This window comes from Polyodon spathula, chromosome 23 (assembly GCF_017654505.1).
Source record: "Polyodon spathula isolate WHYD16114869_AA chromosome 23, ASM1765450v1, whole genome shotgun sequence".
Classification (NCBI taxonomy): domain Eukaryota; kingdom Metazoa; phylum Chordata; class Actinopteri; order Acipenseriformes; family Polyodontidae; genus Polyodon; species Polyodon spathula.
The window spans coordinates 1,205,926-1,219,825 of record NC_054556.1 but is presented as its reverse complement, the minus strand read 5'-3'; the positions used below and the strand labels follow the sequence as shown (position 1 = coordinate 1,219,825).

At 48.4% G+C, this 13,900-nt stretch overlaps 1 protein-coding gene across 1 annotated transcript; it reads left to right on the top strand.

Annotated features, from left to right (window-relative positions):
* Positions 1-3,243: 3,243 nt before the first annotated feature.
* LOC121297715 (serine/threonine-protein kinase pim-3-like) lies at positions 3,244-11,793 on the top strand. Its single transcript, XM_041224164.1, has 6 exons — positions 3,244-3,980; positions 8,135-8,235; positions 8,652-8,702; positions 9,326-9,695; positions 9,953-10,132; positions 10,339-11,793. The coding sequence occupies exons 1-6, from the start codon at positions 3,917-3,919 to the stop codon at positions 10,476-10,478; spliced, it is 906 nt and encodes a 301-aa protein (XP_041080098.1). The 5' UTR covers positions 3,244-3,916; the 3' UTR covers positions 10,479-11,793.
* The last annotated feature ends 2,107 nt before the right edge of the window (positions 11,794-13,900 follow it).

Genomic DNA, 13,900 nt, shown 5'->3' with positions numbered 1-13,900 from the left:
GTATTGTTTTAATGCTCCATCAAATAACCGTGTTCACAAAGCATGACATTGTATATGAAACAGTCGTTCACCTATTAATTATAATAAAGCATAAATAATAATATAAAAATCAATTAGAAAACTGCATGTCCTTCAGCTGGATAGAAAAAGCAGTTGTAATAAATTTTTATATATATATATATATATATATATATATATATATATATATATATATAATATATATATATATATATATATATATATATATATATATATATATATATATATATGTACACACACAGCTCTGGAAAAAATTAAGAGACCACTGCAAAATTATCAGTTTGTCTGGTTTTACTATTTATAGGTATGTGTTTGGGTAAAATGAACATTTTTGTTTTATTCTATAAACTACTGACAACATTTCTCCCAAATTCCAAATAAAAATATTGTCATTTAGAGCATTTATTTGCAGAAACTGACAACTGGTCAAAATAACAAAAACGATGCAGTGTTGTCAGACCTCGAATAATGCAAAGAAAATAAGTTCAGATTCATTTTTAAACAACACAATACTAATGTTTTAACTTAGGAAGAGTTCAGAAATCAATATTTGTTGGAATAACCCTGATTTTCAAGCACAGCTTTCATGTGTCTTTCACATTGATGTTGGGTGACTTTATGCCACCCCTGGTGGAAAAATTCAAGCGGCTCGGCTTTGTTTGATGGCTTGTGACCATCCATCTTCCTCTTGATCACATTCCAGAGGTTTTCAATGGGGTTCAGGTCTGGAGATTGGGCTGGCCATGGCAGGGTCTTGATCTGGTGGTCCTCCATCCACACCTTGATTGACCTGGCTGTGTGGCATGGAGCATTGTCCTGCTGGAAAAACCAATCCTCAGAGTTGGGGAACATTGTCAGAGCAGAAGGAAGCAAGTTTTCTTCCAGGACAACCTTGTACTTTTACCCAAACACATACCTATAAATAGTAAAACCAGAGAAACTGATAATTTTGCAGTGGTCTCTTCATTTTTCCCAGAGCTGTATATATATATATATATGTACACATACAAGAGACAGTGCTGTTAATTAAAGCAAATCTGGGCACTCAAGTTACTTTTCTAAACTGTTACAATGCTGTAAATATGTCAGATCTTTGCTGTAGGATCTGGTTAATTCAGAAGATGAAACATGGTAATTTATCATCAGCGCCCCATTCTTTTCCTATGGTTATAGTACACATTTACCAGAGTTTCTTTTTAATATGCTACCAGACCTCTCTGTGCTTTACAATGCTTCCCTATGCATTACCAGACCTCTCTGTGCTTTACAATGCTTCCCTGTGCTTTGCCTGTCCTCTCTGTGCTTTACAATGCTTCCCTGTGCTTTACCAGACCTCTCTGTGCTTTATAATGCTTCCCTGTGCTTTACCAGACCTCTCTGTGCTTTACAATGCTTCCCTATGCTTTACCAGACCTCTCTGTTCTTTACAATGCTTCCCTATGCTTTACCAGACCTCTCTGTGCTTTACAATGCTTCCCTATGCTTTACCAGACCTCTCTGTTCTTTACAATGCTTCCCTATGCTTTACCAGACCTCTCTGTGCTTTACAATGCTTCCCCATGCTTTACCAGACCTCTCTGTGCTTTACAATGCTTCCCTATGCTTTACCAGACCTCTCTGTGCTTTACAATGCTTCCCTATGCTTTACCAGACCTCTCTGTGCTTTACAATGCTTCCCTATGCTTTACCAGACCTCTCTGTGCTTTACAATGCTTCCCTATGCTTTACCAGACCTCTCTGTGCTTTACAATGCTTCCCTATGCTTTACCAGACCTCTCTGTGCTTTACAATGCTTCCCTATGCTTTACCAGACCTCTCTGTGCTTTACAATGCTTCCCTATGCTTTACCAGACCTCTCTGTGCTTTACAATGCTTCCCTATGCTTTACCAGACCTCTCTGTGCTTTACAATGCTTCCCTATGCTTTACCAGACCTCTCTGTGCTTTACAATGCCCATGAAGGCAGAACACTGAAAAGTGGATCATTTTGTTAGTCAGAGCATGACGGATGTGAAATTGTGAAAGTGGATATCACGCCGGCAGCTGATCTATAAAAAGACCTCTGGCATTTGGAAACGGACACTACTTAACACCCTCCAGCCCCTCTCTGCTCTGCAAGCTGCCCCAGAGTTCCCTGCACAGCTGCAGGTTGATGACCGGCCACAGCTGGGGCCCTGACACCTGCACCTCCCCCACATACACTGTGCCAGTCACTCACAAAACTTACCCCACAGCCAAGTGTAATAAAGCACAGGTGAGCATTGTAAAGCACAGTGAAAGCACAGGTGAGCATTGTAAAGCACAGTGAAAGCACAGGTGAGCATTGTAAAGCACAGTGAAAGCACAGGTGAGCATTGTAAAGCACAGTGAAAGCACAGGTGAGCATTGTAAAGCACAGGTGAGCATCTTAAAGCACAGGTAAGCATTGTAAGATATAGTAAATGCATCTCATAGGGAAAAAGCTTGGAGGGGAAACTACAAAATGACTGTGGAGAACTTGTATGAGAGAGAAAACGTGCAAGACACAGATAGAGAGAGAGCAGGGGAGAGAGAGGGGTTAAAAGAATAAAAGATTGAGTTTGAGGAGATAGGCAAGGGGCAGGGAGGGAGAGGGAGATAGGTGAACCAATAGAAAGTGCAAGAAAGAGGGAGGGGAGAGAGCAATGAGAGAGGGGGAGGGAGAGAAGGAGAGAGAGGAAGGGAGAGGAGATAGCAGTGAGAGAGAGAGAGGGAAAGGAGAGAAGGAGAGAAAGAGAGGGGTGGGAAATTCAGAGGAGAGAAAGAGGGGAGGGAGAGACAGGGAGAGAGGGAGGCAGTCAGCTGACTCCGGCCACTGACTTCGCACTGACGCACAGCTGGCTGTATGTGTGTCACTCTGTTCCCTTCTCTCTCTCTCTCTGCAGGGCTGCAGTAGTGACAAATTCAGGTTAGCTGAGCCATGCTGTGGTGCAGAGAGGTTGTATACACAGGGACATGGGGGTTCAGGGAAATTAGGTAGCCCTCCTTCCACGTACAGAGCATTATTTTAAGAGGAAGTAGGTTGAATGACATGTTCCATAGTATTTCTGCTTGCAGTCCTTCAGAGTGGCTCTCGTTGCAATCAGTCCAATGTTGCTCTGGTCTGCCGTCAGGTGTAGGAGTCAGCGCTGCTCTTCAGTTCTGGCGGCCCGACTCATATGTACTGCAGGCTTCAGTAGCAGATCACAAGATAGCGCTGGCTCTTACTTCTGTGAAGACACGTGACTGATCTAGCCTGTGTTACACATAGGCTGAAGAACAACACGGTCTTTGAGTTAATGCAAATAGCATCACTCGTGAGTCTGCGAGTATAGGAGCCTCGCTTTCTCTCTCTTTCTCTGCTCCACCAGCGCGCAGAGGGGGGGTTTTTGGCTCACGATCAGTGGAATGGGCCGGTCAAGTGTTTTACTAGCGAAGCAGAGTGGATCAAGTCGGGGGTGTATCTGAAAAGGGGCAGGCACTACTATGTGAAAAAATGAAGTGCCAATCATTCATTCAGTGAGGCAGATCGTGACTCGCCTATTAGCGTCCACTAAACTAGTTTCTGCTGTGACTGCCGCTTTTAGGTGGAAATGAATACAGAAGTGTTAATCATAATACAGGCTAAATAATAGCGGGGTAGTGCCTTGATGACCCGGCGGCGCGGATAGACAATTATCACAATATCGACGCTTCCTCTGCAAGTGCTCTGTCTCTCAGCTCCTGCGATTCAAAGTGGAAGTTTACCGAGCCGCTGCCGCACCTCGGCATACGCACTGAAACCTTTCGACTGCTGGGCTGGGCAGCAACGTGAGCAGCAGAACTGAGCAGAGATCTCGTGTGGCTCGGTATCTTCAACACATCCCATATTAACAACCGCAATGTCATCTGTGCAAGCCATCCGCCACCAGAACTCTCACAACTACTTCCCGAAGGAAGAGCCTGGTAAGCGAGGTGTTATTCTTCGTATTGCTTGTGTTTAAGTGCAGGGAGCATATCTGTGATAAACACGCGTGAGTCCCTGTTAAATGTACTAATAAAGCTATTCCTTCTGTTATTTATTCGGGGGTGAATGAAGGGGTGATTCCGTTAGCGGGTTTTGACGTTCTGTGGAGTATTGCTCTGTGGCAGCTGCGCATACAGATGCGCTTGAGAAGCTTGAGAGAGCCGCTCTGCGCGACCTGAACCGACCCGAACACGACACGACCCAAACTCTCAATAATTACAATCAACCCAGTTTGTAAAAGTGTGTTCAGCACAGGGGAACATGGTACAGCACAGGGGGGCATGGTACAGTGCATGAGAGCAGGGTAAGCACAGGGGAGCATGGTACAGCACAGGGGAGCAGGGTACAGCACAGGGCAGCAGGGTAAGCACAGGGGAGCAGGGTACAGCACAGGGGAGCAGAGTAAGCACAGGCAGTAGGGTACAGCACAGGGTCCCTGTTACAGGTGACCCCCCCTTTTTTCTAGTTTCTCAAGTGGCACAGTGGAAAACATGTGTCTGCTGGCTGAGAGGGTTCCCCTTGCCTAGCGGGAGCTGCTCTGCATGGTCTGTATGCCGCTGCTGATATGATACTCGCATTGGAAACCCTGTAACTGCCCCCTGAGCAAGCCACGGCTACAGAGCCAGAATACTCCGCTGCACTGCGCACAGCCTCTGCAGAGCCAGGAGCACAAAAACGCGCTGCGTAATACCTGCTCCCACACAACAGGACCTGCGTGTTTCACCTCAAGTGACTCAAAGATCTGCATTACAAGAAACAGTGTGGAACTTTCTGGAATTCCCGCTGTGAGTGTTCCGGAACTGTAAGCGATGTAAGAATAGCAGAACACTCAAAGAAGACGGTATTTATTGAATGCAGTAAAATTGAATGAGTGTCGCCTCCTGGTGGATCATCCTTGAACTGCACGCAGAACACATTCTCCTCCCCGCTGTGACAGGCGTGTGTGTGCTGGTGCGAGTGGCCATGGACTTTCTGGGGGTGGGGCTGTAGTCAGGTTATATGACAAGGGGGGGCGGATGACGACAATTCAGCCAACATACAGCTTATATAACAATGCCAGTGACTGGCGTTTGCTATGTTTTAATGAGACTGTTAAATTTGTTTTAATGATTCAATCACTTCAGTGTTTTTGCTGTAACACAAAGGTAAGCTTTTTGGGGTAAATAAATGTGCAACTGGAATGAAATACCACACTCGTGGGCTATACTTACTAACTAGAAGGCGGATTCAGTGTCAACTAGGCAATGCACTTTCCCTCGGTGGAGACGGTGTTCTTTATAGCGTATCACTGGATTGGAGATGTTTAAAGATAGTGTCATTACAGCAGGGCTTCTCATTTGCTTAATTATACTTTTTTTACTTGTTTTCAGCTCTTAAAAAGTTGCAGAGTTCAAGTTACTCATCAGATGTTATAGCTAACTTGAACTATGCAACTGTGAGAGAGCTGAAAACAAGTAAAAAAGTATAATTAAGCAAATTATCAGTTCAATTAAGGGTGTAGTTAAGTAATTGAGAGCTCGGTCCTGGGGGCAGCCACAGGGGGTCCCCAGGACCGAGTTTGAGAAGCCCTGCTTCATAGCGTATCACTGGAATGGAGTATTTAAAGCACGCCTGTTTTCCTGGGTGTGCTTATATTTTATCGATAAATAAGAATCACTAAATGAATAAATCAGTAAATGAAAGCACACGGATTGTATCGCTCGTCTTTTCATCGCGCACTGCAGAACCATGGAGAGTTGCTGGCAGTAATGCGTGCCTGGTTGTGGGAGGCAGGAGCGCGTTTCTTTGTTTTTAAAGAGATCTAGATGCAGTGAAGCCGCCTCAGCCCCGCTGTTTATTTGTGCTGCGCAGTTTCACGCCAGATCTGTACCGCAGCGCCGCGGAGAGGGCTGCCTGCACCCTGCAGCGCCTCCTGTTGCCACGGCGACCGAGCGCCGACCTGATTGGTCACCCTGGTTGTTATGGAAACCCCTTTGTGGTGTTGTTGTTGTTTGGTGTCCATCCATCGCCGACTCTCCCTCTTTCCACGCCCCCTTCGTCTATCCACGCTGTGATTGGCCATGTCTGTTATGACAAAATGAAAATTCCCGCGCTGCCGCCTGGGCGTTCCGAGACCGTTAGGCGTGTCCTGGCTGTGCCAGCGCCGCGCTGTGATTGGCCGGTGGGATTTTTTTATGAATGGATACAGAGTGTGACGCCGCCTGGCTGGTGACCGCATGCTGCTGCAGTGAGAGAGGAGGGGAGGGCAAGCAGCGTGGCTTCAGGAACCGGCTTAACCGGCGTGTGGAGCGAACGCACTGCGGGCTGGGAATCTCGTTGAACCCGATTCCCTGCTCTCCCTCCCGCGCACCCGGCTTACGGGAAACATGCTGTAAACTCGTGGGGAGGAAGAGGGCGCAACTAGCCTACGATTTAAAGATCCTGTCTGCGTGGAAAGCAAGCGAAAAATACACCAGCAAACGGACTAGGAGGGGCGGGTCAATGCGAGGCATACTGAGGACGCGCTTCTGCTGAAAGGTGTCTGCGGGGCGAGCGGGAGAAAGTCGGAAGATTGTTGTTTTGTTTGTTTTTTTAAATATTTGTTTTTATGCCTCCCCCTGCTCCCATCGTTTGAAATACCAAGCAACTCAACAACAACAACAACAACACAAAACCCCAACAACACAGGAACAGCGCGCGGAGTTCAGGGTGTAACACCCCAAGCACCGGACAATACAAGCCGTAGCGTTTAAAACTTTATCTGATTCGATTATTGTTTTGTTTGGAAATGCTGCTGTCCTCTACCCTGACGATGCCCAACACGAGCACGTTTCTTAGGAACATTGCAACCCCAGCGGCCGCTTCACAATCCGGGTTGCCAGCAGCAGGTAAACCGGCCCCTTGCAGGCTGTTAGAAAGCGTGTGGGTGTGGGTGTGGGTATTGCATTCCTTACACACGCTGTCGTGGTTTGCACTGTTTCCACAGCAGCAGCGAGTCTGATTCGGAGCGGGATGGGTGGCCCGTGCTGCAATGTGTTTGGTTTATTCCTTGTCTAGTGTCACTAGGGGTTATTTGTTAATAACAGGCAGCGCTATGCGCACGGTATGGGGAGGATGTTTGGGGAATACGAGAGTTATTGCTATCGCTAAATAGAAGTCTACATTAAGCTGAGTCGTTTTCACCTTTAAATATACTTTTTCTTCTCTTTACAACTTTCAAAGGCGCTCCCCACGTGTCTTTGTTTAGGGTTCTGTGCAGCGGGACAAAGACCAGAAACAAAGGTCCGGGCTGCCAGCGGTCAGGGACTCTCCCCAACGGGAAGGCGGTTGAAACTCTTAGCATACTTTTTAAACCCAGCTGGGGTGACCCCGGTCTGAATGGGTCTTCAAGGGTCAAAGGGGCTCATCTTAAAACATGAAATTCAAAATGTAATTTTATTTTTTATGATGATGATATAAATAGTTATATTTATTGTTATTTAGCAGACTCCTTTATCCAAGGTGACTCGTAGTGTTTTTCAAACATTAAAATACAATATACTATATATACACACACACACACACACAATATTACACAATGTAACAACAAATGCAGTCATATTATGAAGTTACAATTCATTTTATAGACACAAATATTAAGTACAGTAAATGGAAAATTGAAAAAATGTAAAGTGATCAGACAAATCCAAAATTGATCTTTTTTCAACCAAGAAAGCAGCAATGTGTTTGGAGGAAGAGGAGAAGAATTTAAAGAGAGGTTCCTCATGCCCAGTGTTCAGCATGATGCAGGCTGTGATGAACTTGTTTTTCTTCCTTGTGCACTGGAGACCTTTGTACTGTAGAAGGATCAGTGAATGTGAATGAGCGGATGGCTTGTTTTTATGTGCAATGGAATGAAATGTACCCCTGGTAGCACGTTGCTATAACACTGTAACACCACCTATCAGTGTTCCCAGCTGAGTCTGCTCCTGGGTCTGTTCATAGAATCAAATCCAAGCCATTGCACTGTGTAGAGCGATGCACTTTTTGAATCTCTTGCCACAAAAACTCCAGTTGTTTCTGTTGTCAGTGATCCTGATTGTCTGTCTGTGTCTTCTCTGTTTCCCCCGTGCAGTCAAGGAGCCCCTTGAGAAGGTGTACCAGGTGGGGCCGGTGGTTGGCAGAGGGGGGTTCGGGACGGTCTACGCAGGGGTCCGCATCAGCGACGGGCTGCCGGTGAGTCCAGCACACACCAGTTTGCATCTGTGTGGCTTTCTCTCTCTCTCGGACAAGACAGGCGTGCACCTCAGCCAATGAGAGTGTCTTTTAGGATCACCCATGACCAATGGCTGAGCTAGAAGAGACATTGAGAAAGCTGAAACTGTCATTGTATTCATTCACTTTCTTTTGGTATTTCTGCATTTGGCATTATTGAGAGTTTTAATAGTTGTGGATGATACTGTAACTAGGGGTGCTGACACTCCATTAATTAGTGTGTTGGTTCAAAACGAGGAGCGCCTCTCCTTCCCAGTCAGTTTCAAGCAGTGACTCTTCTCTGTGTTTTAACAGGCTTCTAGGTGCGTGCAACGGGTTCTAGGTGCAGCGCTGCTGCTGGGGTTGGAATCATGTTTTCTGTCGTTTCTCCCCTCCAGGTGGCAATCAAGTACGTGACCAGGGATCGGCTGGGAGAGCTGTGCACCATGGTGAGGCCCGGGGGTACCTCTGAGCCAATGAGAAGGCTTTGTTAGGTTGCATATCCAATCAGTAATATCTGAATGCATGAATGGGAAATCAGACTCCCATGATATAGTGGTTTGATCAATTGTGCTACTTTGGTTCCCCTGTGGCAAACAACAAAACTTCAGATCAATCCAACAAGAGCTTCAGAAGCTCTAAACCTCACAAACTTTGATTTAAAAAAAACCTCAAATAAACAACAAGAAAATTGATTAAGGTAGTGTGCTTGCTGCGGTGTTGTGAATACAGGGATGTTAGCAAGACTCCTGTTACACAGTGGTTTGAGCCACTCCAGTGCTTATTCTCTCCTCTCCCCCCTGGTTTGACTCTCTCTCCTCTCCCCCCTGGTCTGACTCTCTCTCCTCTCCCCCCTGGTCTGACTCTCTCTCCTCTCCCCCCTGGTCTGACTCTCTCTCCTCTCCCCCCTGGTTTGACTCTCTCTCCTCTCCCCCTTGGTTTCTCTCTCTCCTCTCCCCCCTGGTTTTTCTCTCTCTCCTCTCCCCCCTGGTTTTTCTCTCTCTCCTCTCCCCCCTGGTTTTTCTCTCCTCTCCCCCTGGTTTGACTTTCTCTCTCTCTCTCCTCTCCCCAGGAGGGCCGGCTCGTACCCCTGGAGATCGTGCTCCTGCGGAAGGTGTCGGTGGGGGGGGGATCGCGGGGGGTGGTCCGGATGCTGGAGTGGCGTGAGTGTCCCGACGGGTTCCTGATGGTTCTGGAGCGGCCCCAGTCCTGCCAGGATCTGTTCGACTTCATCTCGGAGCGCGGGACGCTGCCTGAGGACACGGCCCGGACCTTCTTCAGCCAGCTGAGCCGCGCGGTGCAGCACTGCCACGCCCGCGGCGTCCTGCACAGAGACATCAAGGACGAGAACGTGCTGGTGGACCTGCAGAGCGGCTCCCTGCAGCTACTGGACTTCGGGTCTGGGGCCCTGCTCCGAGACGGGCTCTACCACGACTTCGATGGTGAGGAGAGGGGATAGTGGTAGGGATGAGAATGTGCTGGTGGACCTCCACAGAGATTAGCTATGACATTGACCATGAGGGGCAGGGGAGGAGGGAATTAGCAGCCCTGTATATTTTTCTTGGAAAAAGATAACACGCATTTTATATTCACTTTAAGAGATGATTTCTGTAAAGCCATTCTGTCTATTGTTGTGTTAAACTGGAAGGACCACTAATGAGCTAAAATATATTGACAGCGTCTCTGTCTCCCCCCGCAGGCACTCGGGTGTACAGCCCCCCTGAGTGGATCCGTTCGGGTCAGTACCACGGCAAGCCGGCTGCGGTGTGGTCTCTGGGGATCCTGCTGTACGACATGGTGTGTGGAGACATCCCCTTCGAGCATGACGACGAGATCACGCTGGGGCAGATCCACTACCGCCAGCGCCAGCCCTCCGCAGGTAAACACAGCGCCACCCAACCCCTGGGAGGAGCTACTTCAGCACAGCCACACCTGTGTGTGGGCTAGGGAGGCACCTCCGCCAGTGAGACAGCGAATAGTGAAGGTTTTATTTTGAAGAATCCTTCATGGTGATTACTTGTTGTTTGTCGCACGTGATTTTGCAGCTGGTTCTGTATTCCTAACTTGTCTCGCTTCTCTCCGCAGCATGCTGTCGCCTGATCGAGTGGTGCCTGTCACAGGACCCCAAAAACAGACCCACACTGGAGCAAATCCTTGCACACGAGTGGCTCCATCCTGAAAATTCAGTCAGCCAATCGGACAGCAAGCTGGGGTCGGGGGCGTAGACAGGAGGGCAGGAGGGTGGGCGGAGCTCTTTGCTGTGGCCAATGAGGCAGAAGCATATCTCACTACTGCGAGGGAGACCAACGAAAGAACGGAGAACAAGGGAGGGGGAATAGGTGCCTTGCAAGACAAGAGCTCCATCAGGTGGAGAGATGATCGAGAGCGAGGGAGGTGTGCGGGTTTGGATTTCAGGATCGATGGGAACCTCATGCTTGTTCAGGATTTTCTTTGGGATGGTCAGAGGGATCTGGGATGGACTCGGAGATTCTTTCCCAGTGTTTTGGGGTTTTTTTGTTTTTTTTCTTTTTGGGTGAATTCCTTGAAAATAAAGATGTTTTCCTGTGTTGGGAAGCTGGCTGGTCTGTGTGAGGAGGCTGCTGGAATGCAGGTAGCAGGGAGGAGAGACTGAAGCATGCCCAGTGTACGCGAAGCCAGAGGACTCATGATGCATCGCTGTTTGAGCCGTTCCATGTTTTTCTGAGAGCCTTATAAAACGTGTATCGCGAGCAAACCTCGTTTCTGAAGCAGAGGGAGGTCCAGCCTTGATTTGATCAACATACAGGAGCTGAGGCTTTCTATCATTCATTCATTCACGTATTCATTTATTTATTTGTACATGTTTAGAGCCTTGTACAGCACCATGGACCCCCCCTGGGTTAGGTGGTTGATGCGCTCCAGCCAGATTCGTCAGTGCTGTAAAATGCTCTAAAACCCGTCTGTCTTTTATCAGAGTCTAGGATGATCGAATCAACCAGTAAGGCTGACCCAGCTGACAGTTCCACTCGTTTATTTTGGTTCTTTAGTGTTTCCAGCTGTTGTGTATTAAATAGTTCCAGATCGTTTTCTCTTCCTTCAGTAGAGCCCCCCAGCAGTATAAAAGGAACAGATCTTCTCGCCGACTCGATTTCGAACCGCTTGGGTCTGGCGCTGTTCTGCTGGAGCTGAGTTTCGAACCCGACCCAGGCAGGACTGTGTCCTGTGTCTACAGTTATAGCTACCTCTTTCATTCCAGTACTGTACCAAAAGAGACCGTTCTCCAGAATGACCAACTCCATTCTGGGGGAACCATTGTTTTGAAATCTCTGTTCCAGGAGGGACATTTCTGTAACTCTCCTTCAGTGGAAGTGATTTACTGTAAGTTTCTAGAAGGGGGAAACCTTTCATGTAACACCTCCACCCCCCACCTCTGTTTTCTGTTGGCACTGCATTGTTTGCAGTGACCGTGTGATTGAAAGTATGAGAGTATTTAAAAGGGAAAAATGAAAGTGTTACTGAAATGTTACTGTTTCTTTTAAATTTTAAATTTTATTTTTTATGTTGGCATTATTTATAAATGTTGAAACTATTTCATGTTTTAAAACAGCAAAAAAAAAAAAAAAAAAACCTGGCTTTATTTTAATATTCTTTAATAAAACCAACTCATTAAATAAATCTTGATTTCAGTTGAATATGGTTTATGTGTGTTTTATATATTTCAACATTTGAAAAGTTGAATTAAACTCCATGGATTTTGCATTCAATTTTCGTTCAGTGTTGCCACATATCCCATGTTTTGTAACTACTATCGTGCTTCTAAGCCGCTGCTGTCCTCTCTGTGCAGCTGTTACTGCCTGTGTAATGATTACTGGAGCTGCACCTCGCTGTGGCAGAGTGTTAGGACAGCCCAGTTAACACAAGACCAAAGTCCCACTAACAAACAGTTAGCCCTTCTCATGCATGAAATACTGAAAATAACTGGGAGAAGTAGCTGGGATGTTTGTCATTGATTCAATTATTTTCCAGTGTGTTTATAGGTTATCCAGCAGCTGTCTCGTCCATATGAAGACTTTTTTTTTTTTTAATTTAATTTGCCCCCCCCCCCCCCCCCCCCCCCCCCCCCCCCCCATCTAACCCAGCGAGTGTTTTGATCCCAGTTCTTATTGTGTTGCTGGTGGTCAGTGATGCATATTAAACATGTTCCAGCCTTGTGTATCAGGTCTATCACTCGTGAGTCTCACAGCGCGGCCCCTCCCCCTGGGGGTAGGGGGAGGGGGAGGGGGAAGGGGACTCAGTCGTAGTCTACCAGCCAAGAGAAAAACAATAATTAACTAGAATCCTCCCGGGATCAGCGGGGCGCCCCGGAGAAAAGTTCACCCTGGTCAGTGTGCATGCTTTCCCCATGGTTCTTCTGGTCACTGAGCATGCTTTCCCCATGGTTCTCCTGGTCACTGTGCATGCTTTCCCCATGGTTCTCCTGGTCACTGAGCATGCTTTCCCCATGGTTCTCCTGGTCAGTGTACATGATTTCCCCATGGTTCTCCTGGTCACTGTGCATGCTTTCCCCATGGTTCTCCTGGTCAGTGTGCATGCTTTCCCCATGGTTCTCCTCGTCACTGTGCATGCTTTCCCCATGGTTCTCCTCGTCACTGTGCATGCTTTCACCTCACACACACACACACAGACAGCACTGTCACCTCACACATAGAGACAGGCACCGACAGAAACACATTTTCACCTCACACACAAACGGAGACAGCGAGATACACACAAGTTTATTTGTGATGGTTATTAGGACTTTATCCCCCATAAAGCCATAAGCCTCCCCTCCACATCCCTCCAGCTCCCCTTTCCTCTCTCCGTCCCTCTCTAACTCTGTCCTCCTGGCCGCAGTGTCCCGGTGTGGTTAAGATGAGAGAACTCTCCGACCAAACCACACGTGCCTGAGCCTCTACGGGAGCCGAGAACCGACCAAACCACACGCGCCTGAGCCTCTGCGGGAGCCGAAGAACCGACCAAACCACACGCGCCTGAGCCACTGCGAGGGCCGGGAACCGACCAAACCACACGCGCCTGAGCCTCTGCGAGGGCCGGGAACCGACCAAACCACACGCGCCTGAGCCACTGCGAGGGCCGGGAACCGACCAAACCACACGCGCCTGAGCCTCGGCGGGAGCCGAAGAACCGACCAAACCACACGCGCCTGAGCCACTGCGAGGGCCGGGAACCGACCAAACCACACGCGCCTGAGCCTCTGCGGGAGCCGGGAACCGACCAAACCACACGCGCCTGAGCCTCTGCGATGGCCGGGAACCGACCAAACCACACGCGCCTGAGCCTCTGCGATGGCCGGGAACCGACCAAACCACACGCGCCTGAGCCTCTGCGATGGCCGGGAACCGACCAAACCACACGCGCCTGAGCCTCTGCGATGGCCGGGAACCGACCAAACCACACGCGCCTGAGCCTCTGCGGGAGCCGGGAACCGACCAAACCACACGCGCCTGAGCCTCTGCGATGGCCGGGAACCGACCAAACCACACGCGCCTGAGCCTCTGCGAGGGCCGGGAACCGACCAAACCACACGCGCCTGAGCCTCTGCGATGGCCGGGAACCGACCAAACCACACGCGCCTGAGCCACTGCGAGGGCCGGGAACCGACCAAACC